Source organism: Cricetulus griseus, chromosome 2 (genome assembly GCF_003668045.3).
Source record: "Cricetulus griseus strain 17A/GY chromosome 2, alternate assembly CriGri-PICRH-1.0, whole genome shotgun sequence".
Taxonomy (NCBI): domain Eukaryota; kingdom Metazoa; phylum Chordata; class Mammalia; order Rodentia; family Cricetidae; genus Cricetulus; species Cricetulus griseus.
The window spans coordinates 84383749-84407076 of NC_048595.1; the positions used below are offsets into that span (position 1 = coordinate 84383749).

General features: G+C 43.9%; 1 protein-coding gene across 1 annotated transcript in view; it reads left to right on the forward strand.

Annotated features, from left to right (window-relative positions):
* Positions 1–800: 800 nt before the first annotated feature.
* Susd1 (sushi domain containing 1) overlaps positions 801–23328 on the forward strand; it is a 123338-nt gene continuing 100810 nt past the window's right edge. Inside the window, exons 1-5 of the mRNA XM_035438686.1 lie at positions 801–968; positions 1282–1658; positions 1723–1928; positions 11488–11601; positions 16637–16792. Of these exons, the coding sequence (XP_035294577.1) occupies positions 801–968; positions 1282–1658; positions 1723–1928; positions 11488–11601; positions 16637–16792 (1021 nt within the window). The remainder of the gene's footprint in view (positions 969–1281; positions 1659–1722; positions 1929–11487; positions 11602–16636; positions 16793–23328) is intronic.

Below are 23328 nucleotides of genomic sequence, written 5' to 3' on the forward strand. Positions count from 1 at the left end.
CAGCCATAACAGCCGAACACGTGCTTGCCATAAACCTGCCTTGGTTACTTAGAGGTCAGACGCCTGTCTCGTGACAAGGAATCCATCAGAAGTTAGCTGGTGGCGCTATGCTTTACGACCCTGGGTGTGCTTTACGGACAGGAGCACAGCAATGACGAAGAGAGCATAGCAACCACCCTGGGAGGGCTTGTGGGCCATAACAACCAGTTGACCAATCAACACAGGGCAAGCCCTCCAAGGCTGGAGGCACACCAATCCTAAGCCTGTGCGTACCCCTAGACACTCCCCTTACACTGCCCTATAAGATCTTTTGGGAGCCCCTAGGAGCCGTCTTTTCTGGCCATCCGCCATGGTGGATGGGTGAAAGACCCGAGCTAACAGTGCAGTTTGCAGCAAGCTCTCAAATCCGCCAACGTGGCCTGGGACCCCGGATACTTGAGTTTTCGGGGGTCTAACAGTTGGATAGGAATAATGTTCAAGAAAGCTTCTTGTTACAAGAGACTAGAAAGTTTATTCTATTGGTGTGTTTGCCTGTAGTTAGAGTTCACCGGTGAGAGAGCAAATGAGGGTACCTGCTGAAGTGGCCAGTGCCTCTGCGCATGGACAGCCCCGAGACAAAACTGAAAGCCTTCCTACCAGATCGTACTTCCTCCTCTGCCTGCCTCCCTCAACCCCAGTTCGCACTCCTGGTGTTAAGTCAATGGTTCCCACCATTGTTCATCAGTCCAAACTATAGATCTAAATGACATTTTCAGTTTCTCCTTACTTCTCTTACTCTAATATTATACTAGAGTTAACGTATGTTGGACTCCGTTCCTGGACACTCAATTTCTGCTTCTCTCCAAAGTTCAGAGATCACGTGCCCCACCCCTAAAGTGTTGTATTTCCTGGATTCCCGCAGTAGTTCAGGGCGGGATTCAGGCGCAGCCGCTGATCTTACTCTCGCTACGGAGACCTTTACCTCTGTGGTAAAATATATTTCTCCAACTTTTTGTCCCCACCTGAAAGCAGTCCCTCACGTGGTTTCTAGAACACACTGTGTCCCTTCATCCACGTCTTTCTCACCACGTGTTTCTCCTTTGTCGATTCCTAACGTGCTGAGCTGAGTGTCCATCAAGCAGCTGGAACTTTTGTCACCTCATCAAGTATTTTCACCCTGGGTGGACTGGCCCATGATTTGTCGCCCTCTCCCCTCTCTCCCTCGATGCGGCGGCCACCACATCCCAGCTCTCCATTCTGTTCAGGAAGAGACCCTTTCGTGTTCCCCTCTTGTCTCCCCAGAGACCCTACAAGTCACACTTGACATCGCGACGTTTCCTCTCTAGCACAGTCCGTTTTTTTCCCCCTGGCGTGTCGCGCGCGCAGACGGTGCACCAGGCGCACCTAGATCTTGGGACCCCGGACCCCGCTCCCGCCGGGACCCCGCGCTCTGCTGCCCTACGCCGGAAGCCTCTGCGCCGCCCCTTCCCCGAGCCGCTGGCCTTATCTCTGTGCACAGGGGCCTTCGGGAAGTGGCGGGTGCCGGGAGGGAGCGGGCGGTATGGGCCGGGGGCCCCGGGGCACGCGCCGCTCTCATGGTCACCGGGTGCTGCAGCTGCTGCGGCTCGTGCTACTGCTCGGCCTGGCCTGCGGCGTCAGCGGAGAACCGGGCACCGACGGTGAGTGCGAGGCCCCGGGCGTGTGGGACACTTCCCACTTAGCGTCTGACGGTGCTGAGTCCAGGCGTGGAGTAATCGCGGAGGCGGAGCAGCGGGCAGCATTAAGGGCTGCCCCGCTACGGGACAGTGGAGCGTGGGTGGAGGCGGCCCAGCTCCAGCTCGCGCCTCCCGGGGTGGGTGGGGATGTGGGGATTGGGTTTGGGCTCGGGTTCCTGCCTGGCCCGGGGGATCGACGCGCGGGGTGGGAGCGCGTGGGAGGATTAGCCATCGGTTGCCCCATCTTCTGGTCGCCGTGGCTTTTGCAGGACAAATTCTTGACCTGTAGCTGTTCCTCTCCTCACCCTTTTCATATTTTTCACTTTCATGAAGAACTCAATGTTAAGAATGCTAAGAAAGAAGTATAAGAAAAGTTTATAGGAATACAGTCCATTCTTTAGTTCATTCATTCATTAATCTATTTATCCATGCATCTAGTGTCCATCCATCCATCCATCCATCCATCCATCCATCCATCCATCCATCCGAAGAAAGCCCTTTGATATCTTCCCTGTGTTAGATGTAAACATTCAGTCTTGACTCCCTAGTGGGTAGACACAAGGAGACAGACAAGCAAATAAATGGTCTGTGTTTTAGACAAATTGAAAAATGCAACGTTTACATAGTGGGATTTACCTGACATCCAGGATTCAGACTGGAACCCGAGTTGTCATTTACCCACAAACCCAATAGAAAGCAGAACGATGTAAGTGCTCTGAGAAGGTGTACTGGTCAGAAGAGAAAAACAACTATGTCTTACTGGGAAGCCATTATGCATAAGATGAGTCAAGCTGATCCTTGGATTTAGGAAGGGAAAGGTATTCCATCCCACAGAGGAGGGTACTGACCACTCTTATACTCAGTTGTGTGTAAAAATGAGTGAATCCAACTTGGGAGACAGGCAGGAAGATTGCCCTGAGTCAAGGGCAGCCTGAGCTTGTTCCATATCAGACTGGTCAGAGTGAGACCCAGCCAACAAACAAATAGATAAACAAAAACAAAACAAAAATTACAAAGCAATGAATGAATTCCAGACTAGGAACAACGTGAGAAAGCAAGATGCACAACACGGAAGGAAGGAACCAGAGATGGAAAAACAGACTGGATTTCACAAGAGGGACTCAGTCTTATCCTGACTGGAAGAGTAGTGCTTGGGTTTAACTGTTCTTTTATGGTGGGAAGTCACCAGAAGCCATTGTAGGACACCATGTCAAACAGTGTGAACAAGGACCACCCAGTCTCTCACTACTGTTTTCTTAATAAAGCCAAACATTGAGTTCCCAGTTCATGCCTGTAATCTTAGACTTTGGGATACTGAGAAGGAAGGATTGCTGAGTTTGAGATCAGCCTGGACCATCGAGTGACATGCCTCAAAAACAAACATACACAAAAGTTAAACATGATCTAGAAGAGGAAGGGAAATGAGATAAGAGTGGACTTTGTGGAGCAGATTCCTGTCCTCCCAAATTCTCTTTGCCTGGCACTGTTTGTTTTGTTTGGCTTTTCGAGACAGGGCTTCTTTGTATATTCCTGACTATTCTGGAACTTTTCCCTGTAGACCAGGCTGACCTCGAACTCAGAGATCTGCCTGCCTCTGCCTCTGTGTAATGGGATTAAAGACTATCTGATGACTTACACCATCACTTTGGGTGTTTGATGGCTCAGTTTTCTAAAATGGCTCCCTCCTAGCCACAACATATGGTACTCCAGTAGGCTTTCTTCCTTCCCTGACTTGGTCTCTGTCTTAGTTAGGGTTTCTATTGATGTGATAAAACAGCATGGCCATAAACAACTTGGGGAGGAAAGGGTTTATTTCAACGTACAACTCTCAGGCCATACTCTGTCACTGAGAAAAGTCAAGGTAGGAACCTGGAGGCAGGAACTGAAGCAGAAGCCATGGAGGAATGCTGCTTACTGGCTTGCTCTCTGTGGCTTGCTCACCCTGCTTTTTTGTAAGACCCAGGATCAGGAGCCCAGGGATAACAACACCCACAGTGAGATGGGTCCTTCAACACCAATCATCAACAAGGAAATGCAGCACAGGCTTGTCCACCGGCCAATCTAATGGGAGAATTTTCTCAATTGAGGTTCCCTTTTCCTGAATGACTGACTCTAAACTATGTCAGGTTGACACAAAACTAGCCAGCACAGTCTCCCACGGAGAGTGTGAATGAAAACCTATAGATACTTGAAACCTCTTTTAGGGTCTGTGTGAAGACTCCAGCCTAGGAAAGCATTAAATGTGGTCCATTGAATTATTGGGCTAAGATGTCTGAACATAGCTAGCAGTCTCTCCAAATCACCTACAGTTTCTTCTCTTTTAGACATCTTTTGTGCTGTGGATTGAACTCAGGCTTTTGCATGCTCAGCATTTGGAAGGTCTTGGATGATTTGGGGCATGAACTCAGGGATGCCTCGTTGTGCTCCTCTTACTAGGTAGACCGTTTCCTTTCACCTACAAACAGAGAATCAGGTTCTACAAAAAACTCCTTTCCTGAAGGTAGAAAATGTGGGGGTGAAATGATCCTCCTGTCTCAGCCTTTGAGGTGCTGGGAATTATAGATAGGTGTGTGCCACATGTCCAGTTCAAGGATGGGTCCTTGGGGTAGAGCTAGTTTATGTGGTAGATGTAAGAAAGGGAGAAAGATGCAGCAGCCAAATGGTTGGGACACCTGGCCTACTATGGCACTGTGGAAATCAAAAGTTGGAGCTCACAGTATGCTGAGAAAAAGCCTGTGGACATGATGACTCTGTCTGGCAACACAGGATTGCTTGGAGATGTTAGAAGGAATAGAAGGGTATCCTTCAGCTGGGCTGGCCATGTCAGTGAAGGATTTGGGGAAGCGCAAGTCCATCTACTCATGTGTCAGAGTGACAGGAAGAAGGTGGAAATACAAGAATGGGCAGGATATTTAATAGAGCCCTTGTAAAGCTTGGCTATAAGTGGAAAAGTTAATGTAGGGAAGGGACGGGAAGGGAAGGGAAGGGAAGGGAAGGGAAGGGAAGGGAAGGGAAGGGAAGGGAAGGGAAGGGAAGATCCAGTAACTGCCATTTCCTTCTACGTCATCTACCTCATGAGTGAGTGTTGTTTATATTTCAGAACCAGGCAGGCTGCTCTCACTTACTGGAAGTCCATTGAGCACTGTCCACTTCTTTTTGATGCCATGGCCACACGTCTATTGCCCACTGTTGAATGTGACTTTGTTATTAGACCAACAGCCCCTTATGAAAAGGGGTTGTGGCTCAAGTTATGAATGTGATGTGGGAATAAACAGGAACCACCCAAATGGTAACAAGTAAATGAATACTGTTAATGGCTGTAGCAAGGGAGTCAGCCACTCTCACCTGAATTTGGGGTGGGGTAACTGCAAAGCTGACAGTCAGGATGGGAGAACCTTGCTTGTACATGTAAGGGAGGGCTTTGGGGATGTCCAGCCTGGGAAGTGGTGGCTATTTGCTAACAGTCATTTATAGGTATTTTGTGTGACTGCTTAGGGGCTTATTTGCCTTTCTCTGGTTGGTCTGGTTGTGTGTATTTGTGTGCTTGTGTATGTATGTGTGTATATATGTTTATGTGTTTCTTTCTGGGTATGTTTATGTGTGGATGTGTGTTATTTGTGTATGTATTTGTTGCTTTTGTGTGTGTTGTGTGTGTATGTATGTGTATATACGTGTGTGTGTGTGTGTGTGTGTGTGTGTGTGTGTGTGTGTGTGCACTTTTTCTTGACACAGGATCATCTAGTGTAGCCACAGTTGGCTTTGAACTCCCGATTCTCCTGCCTCTGTCTCCAAGAGCTAGGTAAGAGGCATGTGCTGCCATTGCTAGCATCTTAGTTGCTCATGTAGATTCCCCCACTAGCAGCCTGAGTTACATTCAGTTGGTGGAAGATGCCTGGGGGAAGTGAGCTGAAGCCTGAGTTTCAGAGAAATGGGGAAGCATAAACTGAAGAGCAGGAGGGTGTTGGTGAGTGGGTGGGGTGCCTGGCCCCAGGGGACTCCAGAGGTTGGCAATGGGTGAGGAAGGGTGGAACCAGTTTGTCCTGTTCTCAGCCTTTGTGTGGCTTTGCTCTGAGTCTGGGAGTGGCTGTGGGACTTGTTAGCTCAGGCCTGGTTGGGTTCAGGAAGGCCAGGGAAGGACAGAACCAGGGGATCATGGTGGAGGAATGATGGGTAGCCCTGGGAAAATCCCACTATGTGAAGTGTACCTGTCATGTGTTTCATAGGTGTGGTCCGCACTTAGTCCTCATGAGTGATGGCAACATGGTGGGCGTGAGGAGGCAAAAGAGGCAGAGAGAGTGGATGGCTTCAGAGCGATGGAAAGTTGCTTACACTGAGGAGTGAGATGACACTTACTGAAGGACTTCCACAGTGCCTTGGCTTCCACCCCCAGGAACTTGACCCTGTGCACATCCATGTTCTTCTGGTCAAATCTAAGATGAGCTCTCTGATGTCTGAGGCTGTAGCTAACAAGCTGTCTATTGGATTTACAAAACAGTGCGCAGGGCTGGGGTATATATAACTCAGTGTGGTTGACTGATTGTCTAATGTCCATCCCAACACCCCCCCACCCCCCAAATAAAAACATTTTAAAAAATCACAGCCTGCTGGAGAAGGTGTCAGGTGTGAGGCAGTGTGAGAGAATAGGTTGGATGAAGTAGATGACTGCTGGACATGAACTTCAGGGTGGGACCCAGATTAATGGCTGCTTAACTGCATACTTAACTGCATAGTTGAGACTGGGACACTGGCTATACTTAACATGGATTTGGTCTTGGTCTGGAGGCCAGTGGGGGGTCCCCTGTGGATTGATCTTGGTCAGGCAAGAAAGAGAATGAGAGATGGACAAAGGAAGCCAAGGCTTCTGGAAACATTTTACACAAGGAAAGTTTAAGGGTCTGGAATAGTCAAGAGTTAGTTCTGGGGCTAGTGGGATGAGGGATTCTGGGGTTCAGGTTGCCTGTAATGATTACTTGTCTTAGGAGAAGGTGCCTTTTGTCTTGGATACATTTAAAGTAGAGGCTAAGGCTTGGGTGTAGATTTGTGGTAATGCACTTGACTAAAGGAGAGGCTGTGTTTTTTTTCTGGAGAGGAGAGAATACGGGTATTTCTTAGGTCCCTGGATTCTATCTCTAGAATTTGATGTAGTTTCTTAGGAACAGTGCAGTTTGGTGTAGTATTCTCAACTTGATTCTAGACATTTTTCTCTTTCTGAGTTTTGGACTCTGTTGCCCCCCTCCCCGCCCCCAACTTGGTTATTTAATGTATACCCACATGTCTCAAGGAGGTTGGACAGTGAGTTTCCGGGGTTTGTCTGGTCCTATTGGGATGGCTGGAGTTAGGTGAGGACAGATGTTAAGTTCAAGGGCTCCAACAAACTCTGTTCCTCTCTTGACTATGAACAGCATCTCTTCACCTTATAGGCAGGTTCATCTCGGGTGTGTTTAAGGGGTTGCTGTGCTGGTTGGCTTTGTGAACTTGACACAAATCTAGACATATCTGGGAAGAGGCAATCTTAATTGAGAAAGTGCCTCAATCATAGTGGCCAGGCAAGTCCATGGACACATTTTCTTGATTAATGATTGACGTGGGAGGGCCCCACCCATTGTGGGCTGTGCCTTTCCTAGGTAGGTGATCCTGAATGGTGTGAGCATATAGGTTGAGCAAGCCAGTAAGCAGCATTCCTCCAGGGCTTCTGCTCCAGTCCCTGCCTTGTGTTTCTGCCCTGACCTCCCTCTGAATGATAAACCACAAACTATTAGATGTTAATAAACCCTTTCCTCTGGGTTGCCTTTGATTATGGCATTTTATCATAGCAACAGACATCTTAACTAAGACAGCTGGTATATTCAAGAGCCAGAGTGGGCTGCTGGGCAGGAGGGCAGGAAAGAAGCAAGAGGGTGGAGAAGGTACTGAAGATGAACTTTCAGCATCCCAGTCAAGCTGTGCTCAGAAGGGAGGGAAGATATGGGTAATGCAAGGAATGAATACATAATTTCAGGTATTATGGTTTGCAATAGGTAGGCATCTGCCCACACAAGGGTCTTGGTTTGGATTTCTGCTTCAAGCAGTCATTCATTGCTCTTCCCCTTAGTATAATTGGTTGGCTACTGACTAGCCATTGGTGCTAATTCCTGTTGATAGAAGCTGAGTGGTAATTATTACAGTGTTGAATGAACATATTGCTTTCCACATACTGCTCATTTATTCTGTGACCATCACAGTAACAAATGAGATAGGTTTGATATCATCTTCATTTATAGACTTATGGGAAACAGACATATAGAGATTATCAAGGCTAACCCAACTAGCAAATGGGTATTGAACTGTATCCCCTAGTTTATAACCACTGTGCTAAACACCAGGCATTGCACTTTACATGACTGTTCTAGAAATAATACGATATATGGACATGGACACATTTGTGTGATTTATCTCTTAATTTGATAATGCTTTAGCATTCACTCAATACTCTCTCTCTCATCTCCTCTTCCTAACCTTTCCCTCCCCCTTTCTCTTTCTCCCTTTTTGCTGTATGGTCTCATGTTGCACAGGCTGGTTTTGAACTTTATGACCTTAGACTCCTGACCCTTCTGCCTCCACCTCCTGAGTCCTGGGGTTGCAGTACGAGCACCTAGGATAAGTACACTGGAGATCAAATACAGGGCTTCATTTATGCTAGGTAAATACTCTACCAGTTGAGCTGCCTGATACTGGGGCTGGGAACCAAACTCTGCAAGAACAGAAAGTGTCATTAATCGATGAGCCAGTTCTCCAGCCATTGTTTTTCTTTCTCATTTTCCTTCTCTTATTTTCCTTCCTTTTCACTTCCCTTCACATTGTATGGGTCATATACTATCAGTATAACAAGGTTTGAAGGAGGCACATCTTGTAGAGTTGGCATTAGGAACAATGCTCTGTGTTAAAGTGTTAATCTGTTCAATGTATTTAACCCCTTAGGGGATACTTTCTCACTTCTGCTCTGCCTGTTATGTCTCTGACCTGCAGTCTTTCCATTTTTTTTTTTTTAAGCAAACACTGCATCTGCTCAAGCAGGTCCTTAAATATTTGATTCCTGTTTCTTACACGAGTCTCTCTAGGTATTCAGGGACTCTTTGTTTCTTCATCTCTGCAAAGCAGTTCCTATGGTCTCTTTCCCATCTGAAATAATTGCTAACATCCTTTGTCTGCTCTCATCACCTGTTTTAAGATTTATACTTTTAGGTAGAGATGCAGTGGGACTCACTGACCAGCTAGCCTAGCCCACTTGATGAGGCAGTGAGAGATCCTTTGCCAACAAAACAAAACATGTAGACTATGCCTAAGGAATAAATACCAAGGTTGTCCTATGGCCTTCATGGATAGGTGCATACACATGCATGCTCATCTACAGACATACACACACCCCCCTCGACACATATGCAGAAAGATCTACACCTTTCTAATCTTTTATTTACTGTTTTGGTTTTTTGGAGGTGTAAAGGGGTTGGGAGTATTTGAAATCCTCAGTGTTCACCCAGAAATTTTCCTTTTGTTTTCAAAAATATTCTTTTCTAATTCTTAGACTTCTATTTTCTTTTTCCTGCTTAAACTTCTTTCATTAAAATTCTAGGTCTCTTCTGTGATTGCTTGATTTAAAATATTATTTTAAAAAATATGAAAACACAGTCAGGGAGTGGTTGCACACTCCGTTAATCCCAGCACTCAGGAGGCAGAGGCAGGTAGACCTCTTTGAGTTCCAGGCCAGCCTGTTCTACAGAGCGAGTGACAGGACAGCTAGGGATACACAGAGAAACCCTGTCTCGAAAAACCAAAAAGAAAAAAAAAAAGGAAAAAACAAAAACATAATAAATTCAAATTTTCTGCAGTAAGTTGTGCATTTCAGTTTGGACATTGTCTTTGTCTGGCAAATGCTTTAGGAGAATGTTGCATAAGTGGGTTTCTTTTGAGGAGGCTAGACATAAGTTGTTTTTTTAAACATATAATAAAAAGTTCTTATATGTACATTTAGTACCACATCAGATAGTGTTTTTGGGTTTTTTTTTTTTTTTTGCTTCAGCAATTCCATATGGTTTAATTTATTTATTTGTACTTTATGTACATTGGTGTTTTGCCTGTGTGTGTGTGTGTGTGTGTGTGTGTGTGTGTGTGTGTAAGGGTGTCAGATCCCCTGGAACAGGAGTTACAGACAGTTGTGAGCTGCCATGTGGTGCTGGGAATTGAACCTAGGTCGTCTGGTAAAACAGCCAGTGCTCTTAACTGTAGAGCTCTCTTTCCATCCCCTAGACATAAGTTTTACTTTGAACTTTTATTCCATTATTCCATGATGGTCAGATAATATTTTTTGCGTTTTTATGGTCATGAGGTATTTATAGATATTCCATGGTTAATTTGATATCATTAATGGTTTGCTTTGTTTCTATGTTATCTTTGGTTTTATTTGTATTTATTGTTTGCCATTTGTTTGATAGACTCTCATTTAGTCTGGGCTGGCCTCGAATATGTTGTTTTTTGTTAGCAAAATAAAAGACAAAAGCAAGAAACATGATTAAGAGTATTTAGAAATCTCCTAGTTTTTGTTGGTCTCCTGCCTGGAGCAGCCTGAGGGCTAGGCTGTATTATCTGGGTAGGGATGAAGCCAAGACTAGGATGAAATTCTATGCTGGAACATTCTCCTTACTAGGCCACTCCTGAAATTACAGAGACACAGGCAGAAACTCAATATTCTGCATAGCCTTGAGTAGAAATTCTGTTTGATTTCAGGTCATATATCACCATTTGGTAAATTTAGATGTTTTAAGAGTTTTAGCTTCAAATATTTGTGTTGTTTATCTAAATAATAGGGGTCTGGCCATCCTGTTGGGACTTGGTTGTTATCTCCCTGATATCTTAAACACACTCATTTCTTCCCTAAAGGGAAAGAGATAGAGTAGCAGGCAGATGGGTTCCCCTCCCTTGTTTTGCTTTTAGAGCTGTAGCAAGTCACACATTTATAAGTATGTGTATGTCTGTACACCATGTGTGTATAGTACTCACAGAGGCCCAAAGATCAGAAGAGGGCATTGGATCCTGAGACTGGAGTTCCAAGTGGTTGTGAACCACTATATTAGTGGTAGGAATTGAACATGGGGCCTATGGAAAGGCGGTCAGTGCTCTTAAACCTCTGAGCTCTCTCTCCAGCCCCCACTTATATCGCTTTATCCAGCCAATAAAAATATGTTGTGCTGTAAAAATCATATTGAAAAAATGTCATAATACTCATCCTTGAGTGGTTCATTCATAGTTCCAAGAGAAGATTAGACATATTGAGAGATTAACATTATTATTTGGAGTATACATATTTTGTGGGAGATTAGAAGATGTACACCTTTCCTTTGGAGTGGGGGAGACTTTGGAGAGAATGAAGCATTTTGGCTGGCTCCTGAAAATAAGAGTGGGTACCCGACAAGTAGAGGGCATAGGCATTCCAGGTGAAGGGAGCATCATGGCTATGACGACAAGGATGATAGTAGATAGCATATAGTCAATTAGCAGTTGTCCCTTTTGCCTGGAAGGTACCCTACAGTTGGAGTTTGGGAACATGAAGCTGGAGGAGTTGATGAAGAGACAGATGGTGAATAGTGCTGATTGATAGAGGAATTTGCTTTATATTTTGTGGTCAGTAAGTCACTATTGAAAGTCTTAAGGATGAGATTTGAACTTGACCTGTTTTATTTTGGTATTCAAGTTTAGTCCATTGGGTAAACATTTCTCCCCTTTGACTTCCTGTTTCTGAAACCTGTGATTTCTGATTCAGATTTAGATGTTTGTGCCACTTGCCATGAACATGCCACATGCCAGCAAAAAGATGGGAAAAGGATCTGCATTTGCAACTATGGCTTTTGGGGCAACGGTAGGACACGGTGTGTTGGTAAGTTTCAGTGGTGGGTTAAGCTGAAAATTTGAATCAAAACCAAAGGTTCTTCAGTTTTTGAGTCAGTGTCCATGTAAGGCAAACGTTGTTATTTTGTTCACATGTTTTTCTTAAAGGGTTTTTGCCAGTTACAACAAAAATCTTGATTTTATTGTTTAGATATATCCTTTTTTTTGGTGTTTCCAAGGAAGAACCCCTCATGTTAGATGTCATTGACCTGAACTTTCTGAAACTCTTTGGCCTACACAGACTTCAAGTTTGTTTTATGTTCTGAGTTTAACTTAACAACAAAAGCAAATATTGCATTTCTTAATTTCTCAGGTTGTTTTGATATAGAACTATTTATCCTCATACCATGGAGGAAAACAAAGCCTTCTTTCCTATTGGGAGTTTTTGATTAATGGATAAGATGACTAACTGTATGTGCCTTATGTCTATCAGCACCTGTTCTCTGAATTTTTGTAGTTGTGACCCTTTGGGATGACTTCATGGACTACTTTAAGATGGCTTGAAGGTTGATTGAAGTAGATTCAACCAAGTTTTTTTTTTCCTCCTGGTGTCCATGCCAGGATAATCACAACATTGAGATTCAAGCACAATTCAGAGAGAATGTCACAACAATGTAATTATAATAAATGTGACAATGACTTCTCAGTTTCCTCCTTGCTATATGCTATAAAAGTTTTGCCTTCTAGCTGTGGACAGGCAGCATCTATACCCTTGTTATAATACCTTTGTGTTGATTTTTGAGTGTGAGTGTGATTTTTGTGTGTGATTTTTGTGTGTGAATGTGTGTGTGTGTGTGTTGTATGTGTCTTGTGTATGCCCATATATGTGTGTGTGGAGAGGTATGTGCAGAAGCTGGAGGAAGATGTTGGATGTTCTTTGTCACTGTCCACCTTGAGATAGAGTCTCCAATTCAACCTAGAGCTAGGCTGTCAGCCAAGAAGCTCCAGTCATCCATCCTCCAGTCATCCTCCATGGTCATGTCTTTCTTTCTTTCTTTCTTTCTTTCTTTCTTTCTTTCTTTCTTTCTTCCTTCCTTCCTTTCCTTTTTTTTTTTTTTTTTTTTGCACAGGGTCTCTCTACATATCCCTGGCTGTCCTGTAACTCACTACATAGACCATGCTGTAGATCACCTGTCTCTGCTCTCTGAGTGCTAGGATTAAAGGTGTACACCACCAGGTCTGGCCAGGCCTGGCTTCTTATGGAGATTCTGGCTGGGGCTTTGAACTTAGGTTCTCATGCTTGGGCATCAAATGCTTTTAACCTGATGAGCCATTCCCCTAGCCCTTTGTCTTTTTTATTTTTAAACTCTTTAAAGAAAAATAACAATTCAATCCTGCATTCAAATAGTCATATTCAAAGGTTGTGCCAGTCATATTCCATTTCATAGATAAATGAGGCCCTGTGCCACCATTGCCCATTCTGCAGGTGGACTTACACAGTCTGTCTCCCTCTAGAGGGCTCTTCCCATGAGATTGTGGCTGCTCTGTGGTGGTCAGGTTCCTTAGGGAATTTCTCCTTAAGGCAGTGGTTTCTCAACCTGTGGGTTGCGACCCTTTTGGGGGGTGGTCAAACAACCCTTTTTCAGGATTTGCTTAAGATCATTGGAAAACATACACATTTATGTTAGGATTCATAACAGTAGCAAAATTACAGTTGGGAAGTAGCAATGAAAATCATGTATGGTTGGGGGTCACCACAACATGAAGAACTGTGTTAAGGGTCGTGGCATTAGGAAGGGTGAGAACTGCTGTTGTAAGGGATTTTCTCCTCTCCTGGATGCTAGCTGTGCTCTTGTTTGCCCTTTGACTTCTAAGCAATAGGTGCATCTCTTAGGAGAGAGCTTCACGACTTTTCTGTATTTGTTCCACTGGCCACTGCCTGTCCTACTACCTGGACTGCTGTGTGCACAGGTTGTTAGTGAGGTTACCATGTGCCAAAGATACCATCATATGGCATTATGTCCAAGGACTTAAGACTTCTAGAACTTTCTACAAACCTAAGTAGCCCAATTGAAACCTTCAGGGGAACACTGTCTTAGTTTAAATGAGACATGTCCCCTCTAGGCTTGGGTATTTGGACACTTGGTCCCTAGTTGGTGCTGTTTGGCGAGGTGGTGCAGCCTTGCTGGAGGAGGTCTGTCATTGGGGGTGGGCTTTGAGAGTTCGTAGCTGTACCCCACTTCTAGTTTGTTCTCTCTGCTTCATGTTTGTGGTTGAAGATGCGAGCTCTCAGCTTCCTGCCCTGGCAGCCATGCCTGCTGTTTGCTGCCACGACTCTACACCTCTGGAACCATAAGCCTAAATAAACTGTTTCTTCTTCTAAGTTGCCTTGTCACAGTGTTTTATCGAAGGAGTAGGAAACTAACTAACACAGACATGTTCTGAGAAAGAACAACAAAGGGCAGGGCACAGGTTGTCTTGTTCCTGAAAGTTCTATGTAGCATTTGTCAGCTGGGCTGTGCACTTGACCTAGCTGTGGCTTGAATGTTCAGCCCCCCCTCCCCCCCATCTCTCAGGCAAATCTTAACACAGATAATCGTACCTGTAAGTTGTATGCTAGATTCAGTTGAAAAACTGAAAAGGTGCTGGTCATAGCAGCATATCCCTGTGCTGTGGAGGCCGAGGCTGGATGATTTGAAGTCTTAACGTTAGCTTGGGTTACATAGCAAGATCTTATCTCAAAAAAACAAACCTGTAACATTTTTGGTTTATTTTTTATTTGTGTGTACTGTGTATCTGAGTATGTTTGTATATTTGAGTGCAGTGATTGTAGAGACCAGAAGGAGGCATTGGATCCCCTAAAGCTGGAGTTACAGGTGGTTGTAAACTGCCTGACGTGGGTGCTGGGAACTGAACTATGGTCTCTACAAGAGCAGCAAGCACTCTTAACTGCAGAGCCATGTCTCCAGCTCTAACAATGTATTTTAAAAGGTCATATAAGAAAAGGGAAAAGGAGGGACTGTTGAAATGGTTTGATGGGTAAAGGTGCCTGATACCAAGCTTGATTACCTTGAGCTCAGTTCCTGGAACCCACACGGTGGAGGAAAGAACACATTCCTGCGAGTTGTCCTTTGACTTCCACATCCATGCTATGGTGGGAATGTGCCCACAAAGGCAGGCAGGCAGGTAGGCAGATAGACAGACAGACACACATTCAGATACATACATATGTAAATAAATAATTGTAATTTAAAAATAAGAGTGAAAATGAAAGAAATATCCAAAGGATTTTTTTGGGGGCGGGGAGGAGCATGTATTTTGGAAAGTTGAGTACAATTGTGAGAGACAAGCTAATTGGAGGGAGTCAACAGTGAAGTAAACATTAAATGACAAATAGAAAGACAAGTTACAGTTCATAGTCAATGACCCACTATCTATTTTTGCAAGAAGCATTTTATTGACACATGGCATTGCTTACCTGTTTGTGTATTAGTGTGTGTGTGTGTGGGGGGGGGTGGTTGTTGCTTTGCTTTTTGTTTTTTGTTTGTTTGTTTGTTTTTTGTTTGAGACAAGGTTTCTCTATATAGCCCTGTGTGGCCTGAAACTCATTATGCAGACTAGGCTGGCCTCAAATTCACAAAGATCTGCTTGCTTCTGCCTTCTGAGTGTTGGGATTAGAGGCGTACATTACTATAACCACAGTAGGTATATTCTATGGCAGCTTTCAAGGTCCATAAGCATGGGTGAGATGTAAAGAAAAAGTTTCCTGACCCCTACACTGTAAATCAGATGAAGAGAGTTTAACTTCATTTTATCCTTTCATTTTCTTTAATTAATGCCAACCGAGGCAGCCTCCAGCCACGCATGTGTGACCACCATGGTTCTACACTGTGTGACCACCATGGCGCACATAGAACACTGACGGCTGGTATGTTTCCTGCCCCTGTATGAGCCATGCTCCTAATTCTGTTGTGTTTTCTTGGAGATGACAATTCTAATTTTCCAGTTGAATCATTGGATATAAAATTCATCTTAGGAGCAGGAATGACTCGGTGGCTAAGAACATGTACTGCTCTTGCAGAGGACTTGGGTGTAGCAGGGTTTCTTTAGGGCCACCAACCAGCTCCCAAATCATGACACAGAGACATCTTATTAGTCATGAATGCATGGCCTTATCTTATGTTTGTCCCACTAGCTCTTATAACTTAATTTAACCTGTTTCTTTTCATCTACATTTTTGCCTTGGGGCTTTTTACCTTTCACAGAGATCTGCCTGCCTCTCAAGTGCTGGGATTAAAAGTGTGCACAACCACTGCCTGGCAAATCATTTGAAGTGGGAATGCCCATTTCTAATCCAGACCTTTTAAAATTTATATTTACTTTTTAAAAATATGCATTGGTTTTGCCACATAACTGGAGTTGTAGACATTGTGAGATGCCATGTTGGTGCTGGGGATTGAGCCTGGAAGAACATTCAATGCTCTTAACCACCAAGCATCTTTCTGGCCCCTTGTTCTCTCTTCTCTTTTTCTCTTTTTCTGAGCCTAGATTCCTCCTCCTACTTCTTCTGTCTGCCCCCCAGCCCCACCTATCTCTCTACTGTCTAGGTTTGGCTATTCGGCTTTTTATTAGACTTATTAGGTGCCTTAGGCAGGCAAGGTAAAGCAGGAGCACATCTATACATTTTAAAACAAATGCAGTATAAACAAATGTAACACTGTTTTAAATTAAATCAATTAACGTATGTGTGATATGTGTTTGTTCATGTGCATACATGTCTTTGTGTGTGTTCATGTGGGTGTGTTCATGTGGTGGTCTGAGGACAACCTCTGGTGTTGGGTCTTCCCCTTCTACCTTGTTAGTGACAGTGTCTCTTATTGCTTGCTGGTCAAGAAGCTTTTAGGGAATCTCCTGTCTCCATCTACTGATCCTCAATAGAAGTACTAGGATTATAGATGCATGCTGCCATCTGGCTTTATGTAGGTTGTAGGGGTTTGCAAATACTTTACTAAGACACTCCTGAATAAGACATATGGTGTGGATGGAGGCTTTTGTGTGAGTCTTTTCCATGTATCTATCTGCAGATAAAGATGAGTGCCAGTTTGGAGCCACTGTGATCTGTGGGAACCACACATCCTGCCACAACACACCTGGAGGGTTCTACTGCATTTGCCACAAAGGCTATCGAGCTACAAACAACAACAAGACATTCATTCCCAACGATGGCACTTTCTGTACAGGTACTACAGAGGGCTGTGGTGATGGCCATTTAGTGATGGCACAGCAGTTGATGGGTAGAGGGTAGAGTCATGGTGGAAAACCTTGAACTCAGACATAGACTAAGTAGTATTAGTCAGTATTAGAGAATTAGTGCTAATATCATATGTTGACTAGCTTTATGATAACTTGTCACAAGTTAAAGTCATTTGAGAAGAGGAAACCTCAACTGAAAAAATGCCTCCATAAGACTGGCCTATAGGCAAACCTGTCAGGCATTTTTTTGATTAATGATTGATGTGGGAGGGACCAGCACACTGTGGATGGTGCCACCTCTGGGCTGGTGGTCCAGGTTGTTATAAGAAAGCAGGCTGAGCAAGCCACGAAGAGCAAGCCAACAAGCAGCATTCCTCCATGACTTCTGCTTCAGTTCCTGCCTCCAGGTTCCTGTCCTGACTTCTCTCAGTGAGAGGTGTGGCCTGAGAGTTATAAGATAAAATAAACCCTTTCCTTCCCAAGTTGTTTGTGGCCATGCTGTTTTATCACAGCAATAGAGACCCCAACAAAGACAAATGTAACACACCTTTACATAGTTAAATATTATCCTACAACACCTGGGCTTGGTTCCCAGCTTCTTTATCTGATGGCTCATAACACTTGTAATTTTAGTTCCGGATATCAGATGTCTCTGCCTCCCAGGGCACCTTTGCTTGTTGACATAACACATAGCTAGCCAACACATACTATTTGCACTAATTCTCTAATACTGAAAAGACCAAGAACATGATCAGTATTAGAGAACTATTTTGTGTTATGATTTCTGTGAGATGTTTTAAATGATAAAATGTAAAAAGCAATTGAATAATTTATGGTATTCATAAATTATTTATGAATTATTTATGATATTCATAAATGAGGGTGGTCACCTGGTAATTGATTGCACTTTTTTCTAGTTTTATGTTAAAACATTTAAAATGTATTATGTGTGTTTATGAGTATGTGTGTTTGTGTGTGCATGTATGATGTGTGTGTATATGTGGTGTGTTTATGTGTGTGTGTGTGTGGGGGCGGGTGTTGTGGTCAGAGATCTACCTTCAGGAGTTATGTTCTTTCACTGCTGGTCCTGGGGATTGAACTCAGGTTATTAGTCTTGAGCAGTAGGCTCTCATAGCCACTGAGCCATCTTGTCTGCCCGTATTTAAACCTTTTTACAATGAAAAATAAGGCTGTCCTTTCTGGAGACATTGTGTCAGCTTACATGTTCCTGTAACCAAGCACAATATCCACTAAGCACAGAGGGTTTCTGTGCCTCAGAGGAGGGCTAAGCATTGTCGTGAAGGGGGCTTGATGCCAAAGGACTTAAGGGAGTGAGGAATGTGACTTTTGGCGACAAGTAACCTTGTCAGTGAGATTCCTGGGCATATGTTGGTTGAATGGAAGCCACAAAGAAGCCTTCCTGATGTTCATGACTCCGGTGAGCTCTGTTTTTAGGTAGCATATCCTGTTAATACAGCTCTTCGGCTTTCTCAGGTCCCTGAACGGTAACAAAGCAGAGAGGGCAGAAACTCCTCCTGGTTCAGAGATGCTTGGCACAGACTCTACGACTGCTTAAAAGCTTTGTGGCATTTCAAGGTTTGCAGGAAGAAAGGAGAGTAGAGTTTAATCTTTCTATGGTAGGAACCGCAGCTTCTGGCCTTTGCCATTCTGCTTGACCTGTGCCAAGATGAAATTCCTGGAAGGATATATTCGTACACTGAGCTTTTTCTTAGCAAGAATGAGTATATTGTCTCAGAGAACACATTGTATCCAGTGTCCTGTTGTCCTTGCAACAAGTTACTGGCTATATGTGGTTTTAATGTGATGTTGCCATATTAGGCACATTACAAGAAAGAGATGCCCCCCCCCCCCCCCCCCGTTTTTGTTGTTAAGACAGGGTTTCTCAGTGTAGCCCTGACTGTCCTGGAATTTATCTTATCAGGCTGTCCTCAAACTCACCAATCCACCTGCCTCTGTCTCCTTAGTGCTGGAATAAAAGGCTTGCACCACTATGCCTGGTGAGATGCTAATTTTAAAAACCACGTATGATGATGATCTATTATCTAGCTCATTCAGATACATTTCTCATGGTTTTCTTCTCTGCCAAGGCAGGGCCAGTGAGAGGTGACAGGCAGACACTTAATTTCTTGTCACGGTTTTAGTGAAAGGTAAGCAAAGGTGTTATCTGGAATCCAAGGGTGGCCCTTGTGTTAGCATGAGGCAGGAGCCTGGGGGATGGTCTAGAAGACATGATACCTGAGATTGCTCTTTAATAACTGTATCTGTATCTGTATTGTTCTGAAGGAACAATAGTTAGAAAGAATGGCCAGGTGTGGTGGTGTATGCCTTTAACCTTAGCGCTTGAGAGGCAGAGGCAGGTGGGTCTCTGAGTTCCAGGCCAGCCTGTTACACATAGCAAGCTCCAGGTCAGGCAGAGCCACACTACACAGTGAGTCCATGTCTCAAAAAGAAACAAAACAAAATAAGACAGGAGCTGGAGTTGTAGCTCAGTGGTAGAACTCTTACTTAGCATAAGCAAGGTCCTGGGTTTGATCTCTGGTTTGCACACCGAATAAGCAGAAGTTAGAAAGATGAAGTGGGACAGGGCAGGAAGGCAGAGAAGAAAATATTTTCTGCAAGGGCCAAATAGGTGCCAGACAAACAAAAGCCAACTTGTCTGGAACAAAATCCTGTGTAGGCCCTGATGTATTTATTCTATTACTTGCAATTATTGGTGATCTTTCCCTTTTTGAAAAAAGAGATACAATTCACATTCACGAGTTTCCCTTTTTTTGAAGTGTTTAGTATATTTACAAAGTCATGCGACTGTTGCCAGTTTCCATAACCCCACAGTGAAGCCCATATTCATTGGCAGTCCTTCCCCTGACTTTTCATTTTGAGGTCTCTATTGGCCCTTTGTAAAAGCCAATGGGTGATTTTCCTAGTTGGTTCTGAGAAGCCCAACACTTCAAAATCAGTTGCCAGAGAGACATGAGTGGATGCTAGTTGGGTGTAGTTCAAGTTTTGGGGGTAACAGGCTTTACCCAGTGTTTGGAGCCAAGTCCCTGCAGCCTGATCCCTGCATTTGGAGGGATCTTCTTCCAGGAATATGTTGTAATTTGCAGAGTCTAAGTCAGGCTCAAGAGCTGGTGACAGACATCTTTGGAGGTCACAAGTGACAAAAGGAGAAATGAGCTACAGTGGTTCTAGTATGGGCTGATGCCAGTCAATTCTGGAGAACCAGATGTTCTGGTGTCCAGAGATGCCTAGCCATGACTCTTGTGAGTCACAGAAACCTTTCCATGAGGCAAGGTCTTCAGTAACAGCAATGTGAGAGTGGTCTGAGTAAGTGGAGATACCTGAGACCCATGTGGAGTAAGACTAGGGACTGTCATTTCCTACCCAGAGGCCTCCAAGTAGGCACAGGTCTCCTAGGGTCTGTTGAAAGCTTCAGGTGACTTGCCCATGTCCTTTGAGTCCCCAAGTCTTGTGCACCATCCCGAATGGTAGCAGCAACCTTGTCACAGGAATTTCCTGCATTGTTAGAATGCTGTGCTCTTGCTTCTGGAGAAATGGAACCCCTGTAGCCCTGGCTGGGAAAGAAGAAGGTGACAAAAAAGAACCTCAGAGCATTGTCATTCAGCGGCTCCTGGGGACTTCTCTCTCACCTAGGTCCTCACACCTTCATGTCTAGATGTAGTTGGTATTTTACTCTTCCACTCTGCTATTTGGGTCTTTTTTCTGGGGGCGGGGGGGGGGCACCACCCAGCTCCCAGACAAAGCACACTCAGAGTCTCATTCTTGCTTAAGAATGCCTGGCCTTAGCTTGGTTGTTTCTAGCCAGTTTTTCTTAAATTATCTCATTTATCTTTTGTTTCTGGACTTTTATCTTTCTCTATTTCTATCTACCTTTCTTTACTTCTTTCTCCGTGGCTTGCTGTGTAGCTGGATGGCTGGCCCCTGGAGTCTTCCTTTCCTCCTTGATCTCTCTTTTTCTCCTTCTATTTATTCTCTCCATCTGCTGGCCCCACCTATCTTTTTCCTGCCTTGCTATTGGCCATTCAGCTCTTTATTAGACCAATCAGGTGTTTTAGACAGGCAAAGGAACACAGCTTCACAGAGTTAAACAAATGCAACAGAATGCATTGCATCTTTTTCATCATTCAACAAATGTTCCACAGCATAAGCAAACATGACACATCTTAAAATAATATTCCACAACACCTAGATCTCTGTACTTAACCATTTTCCAATCCATTTCTCCTTGCCCTTAGCCTAGGGCAGGAGCCTTTTTCTAAGAGATCCGTAGCTTCTTTGCTCCTGCTACTTGGTGTCTGAGCCTGTCCTGGCCTCAGCTCAACTGTGTCATCACACTAGGACTACCTGCTCTCTGTAGGGCACCACCCATTTGGCTTGTTTCTGCCTTAGGGTTTCCTCCAGGAACTTTTCCAAGGAGAAATGTAAAATAGTGTATTAAGTGTGGGGGAAAAAAGCATGATGTTTCCTCAGAAATTAAAAATAAAATTACTACTTGGTTCTGCAATTCATCTTCTGGACATTTGCCCCCAAAGTGGCATCTTAAAAAGCCATTTGTATAGCCATGTTCACAGCAGTATTGTTCATGACAGCCAAGGAACAAGTACTCCATCTGTTCATCTGCAGATGAAAGACAAAGACAGTGAACACCAGGGAGTGTTGTTCAGCTTTAAAAAGGAAGGAGGGGCACAGCAGGGCACATGCTTAGCATAAGAAATGGTCTAGATTCAATCCTAGCCCTCTCTGCCCCCCCCCCCCCAATTTTCAACATGCTGTGGTATGGATGAACTTTAAGGACGTGGTATTGAGGGAACATTCCAGTGAGGCACAAAACTGCCAGATTTATAGACAGGAATAGAATAGTGTTTGCCAGGGGATGGGAAGACGGGGACATGAGAGTGTTAGTATCTAATGGGCATAGAGCTTCACTTTTACAACATGAGAAGAGTCCCAAGGATGGCTGCTGGGGACTGTGGCACAACCCTGTGAATATCCCCAACACACTGCACTGTACTCTTATAAATGGTTAAGATGGAAATTTTTACATTATTTTTATTATCATTAAAATGCTATGTGTTTACTCAGATGTTCAGCTAAAATGCTCAAGTGAAGTACACATTATCAACAAAAACATAGTATGTCATTAAACACAAAGTCTTGGTGATGACATAGAATCTATCCACCTGAGGAGGTCATTCTGGTAAACTTGATAGGTCAAACACTGAGGATTCTAGAATGGACTAGAAAAGGGATAGTTCCTAAACATCATAAGCCAGAAGATGATTAAAAATCAAAATCATGGGACTATAGAGATGGCTTAGTAGTTAAGAGCACTTGTTTTCTAGAAGACCTGGGTTCAGGTCCCACTACCCACATTGGATGGCCCACAATTGCCCATAACTCTAGTTCCAGGGAATCCGACATCTTCTGCCTTTCAAGGACTCTACTTATGTGGCACACATACACAGAGACATAAACACATACACACAAACAAAAATTGCTGGGTGGTGATAATTCACACCTTTAATCCCAGCACTCAGGAGGCAGCAGCAGTCTGGTCTACAGAATGAGTTCCAGGACAGCCAGTGTTACACAGAGAAACCCTCTCAGAAAAACAAAAAGCCATGTCACAGTAATCTCCTTTGTATGTGATAGGTACATCTGAACTTAACTAAGGCAATTATTGCATCCTCAGTTCCATAAGATAGAACATTATTGGTAGCATGATACACAGTTGGATGACAGTAGTGAGTGATTTTGAATATGGACTTCTAGGTAGGTACTTGGCTTCAAATCCTGGAGTTTCCATTGCTGTCTGGACCAATTGCTTTACCACTTTGTCTGCTTTAGTTACCCCAAAATGGGCTATTTTGGACATGAAATAAGATGAATATAATATTTAATAAATAATGAAGTGTTTAGGACAGTGCTTGACATGTGGAAGATGACGTGTGGTAATTATCATTATTAGCAATAATTATGAGAATTATGGCTATTAGGTTGTTGAGTGACGGTACACAAAGCTAACAACTGGTAATGACTGTGGTGACTCCTACATCATTGGTTAGCATCCAGAAGTCCCACGACTTTTCTATACCCTCTCTACTTACCCACATTTGGAAGTCCAATGAAAAGCCCTGCATTTATTCTCACTCAGTATTGTTTAAGATGTCTACTAGAGAAGGTGGGGTAGCTGTCTCTACTGCTGTGGTCTGTTGAATAGCTTTGCCCAGGGGCTTGGGTAAAGTATCAGATGTTTCTCATTAAATTGGCAGGTGAGAAGAAGTAGAGTAAGGGCAGATTGCTAACTGGGCAAAGAAATCCCGTCAAGCTAGAATGAGTCAAATCTAGAAACAGTGCTGATGTCTCCGAGGACAAAATCATCTTAAAATTTATCCTTAGAGCTAGAGAGATGGCTCAGCAGTTAAGAGCGCTCGTGGCCGTTGCAAAGGATCTGAGTTTGATTCTCAGCACCTACATGGCCACT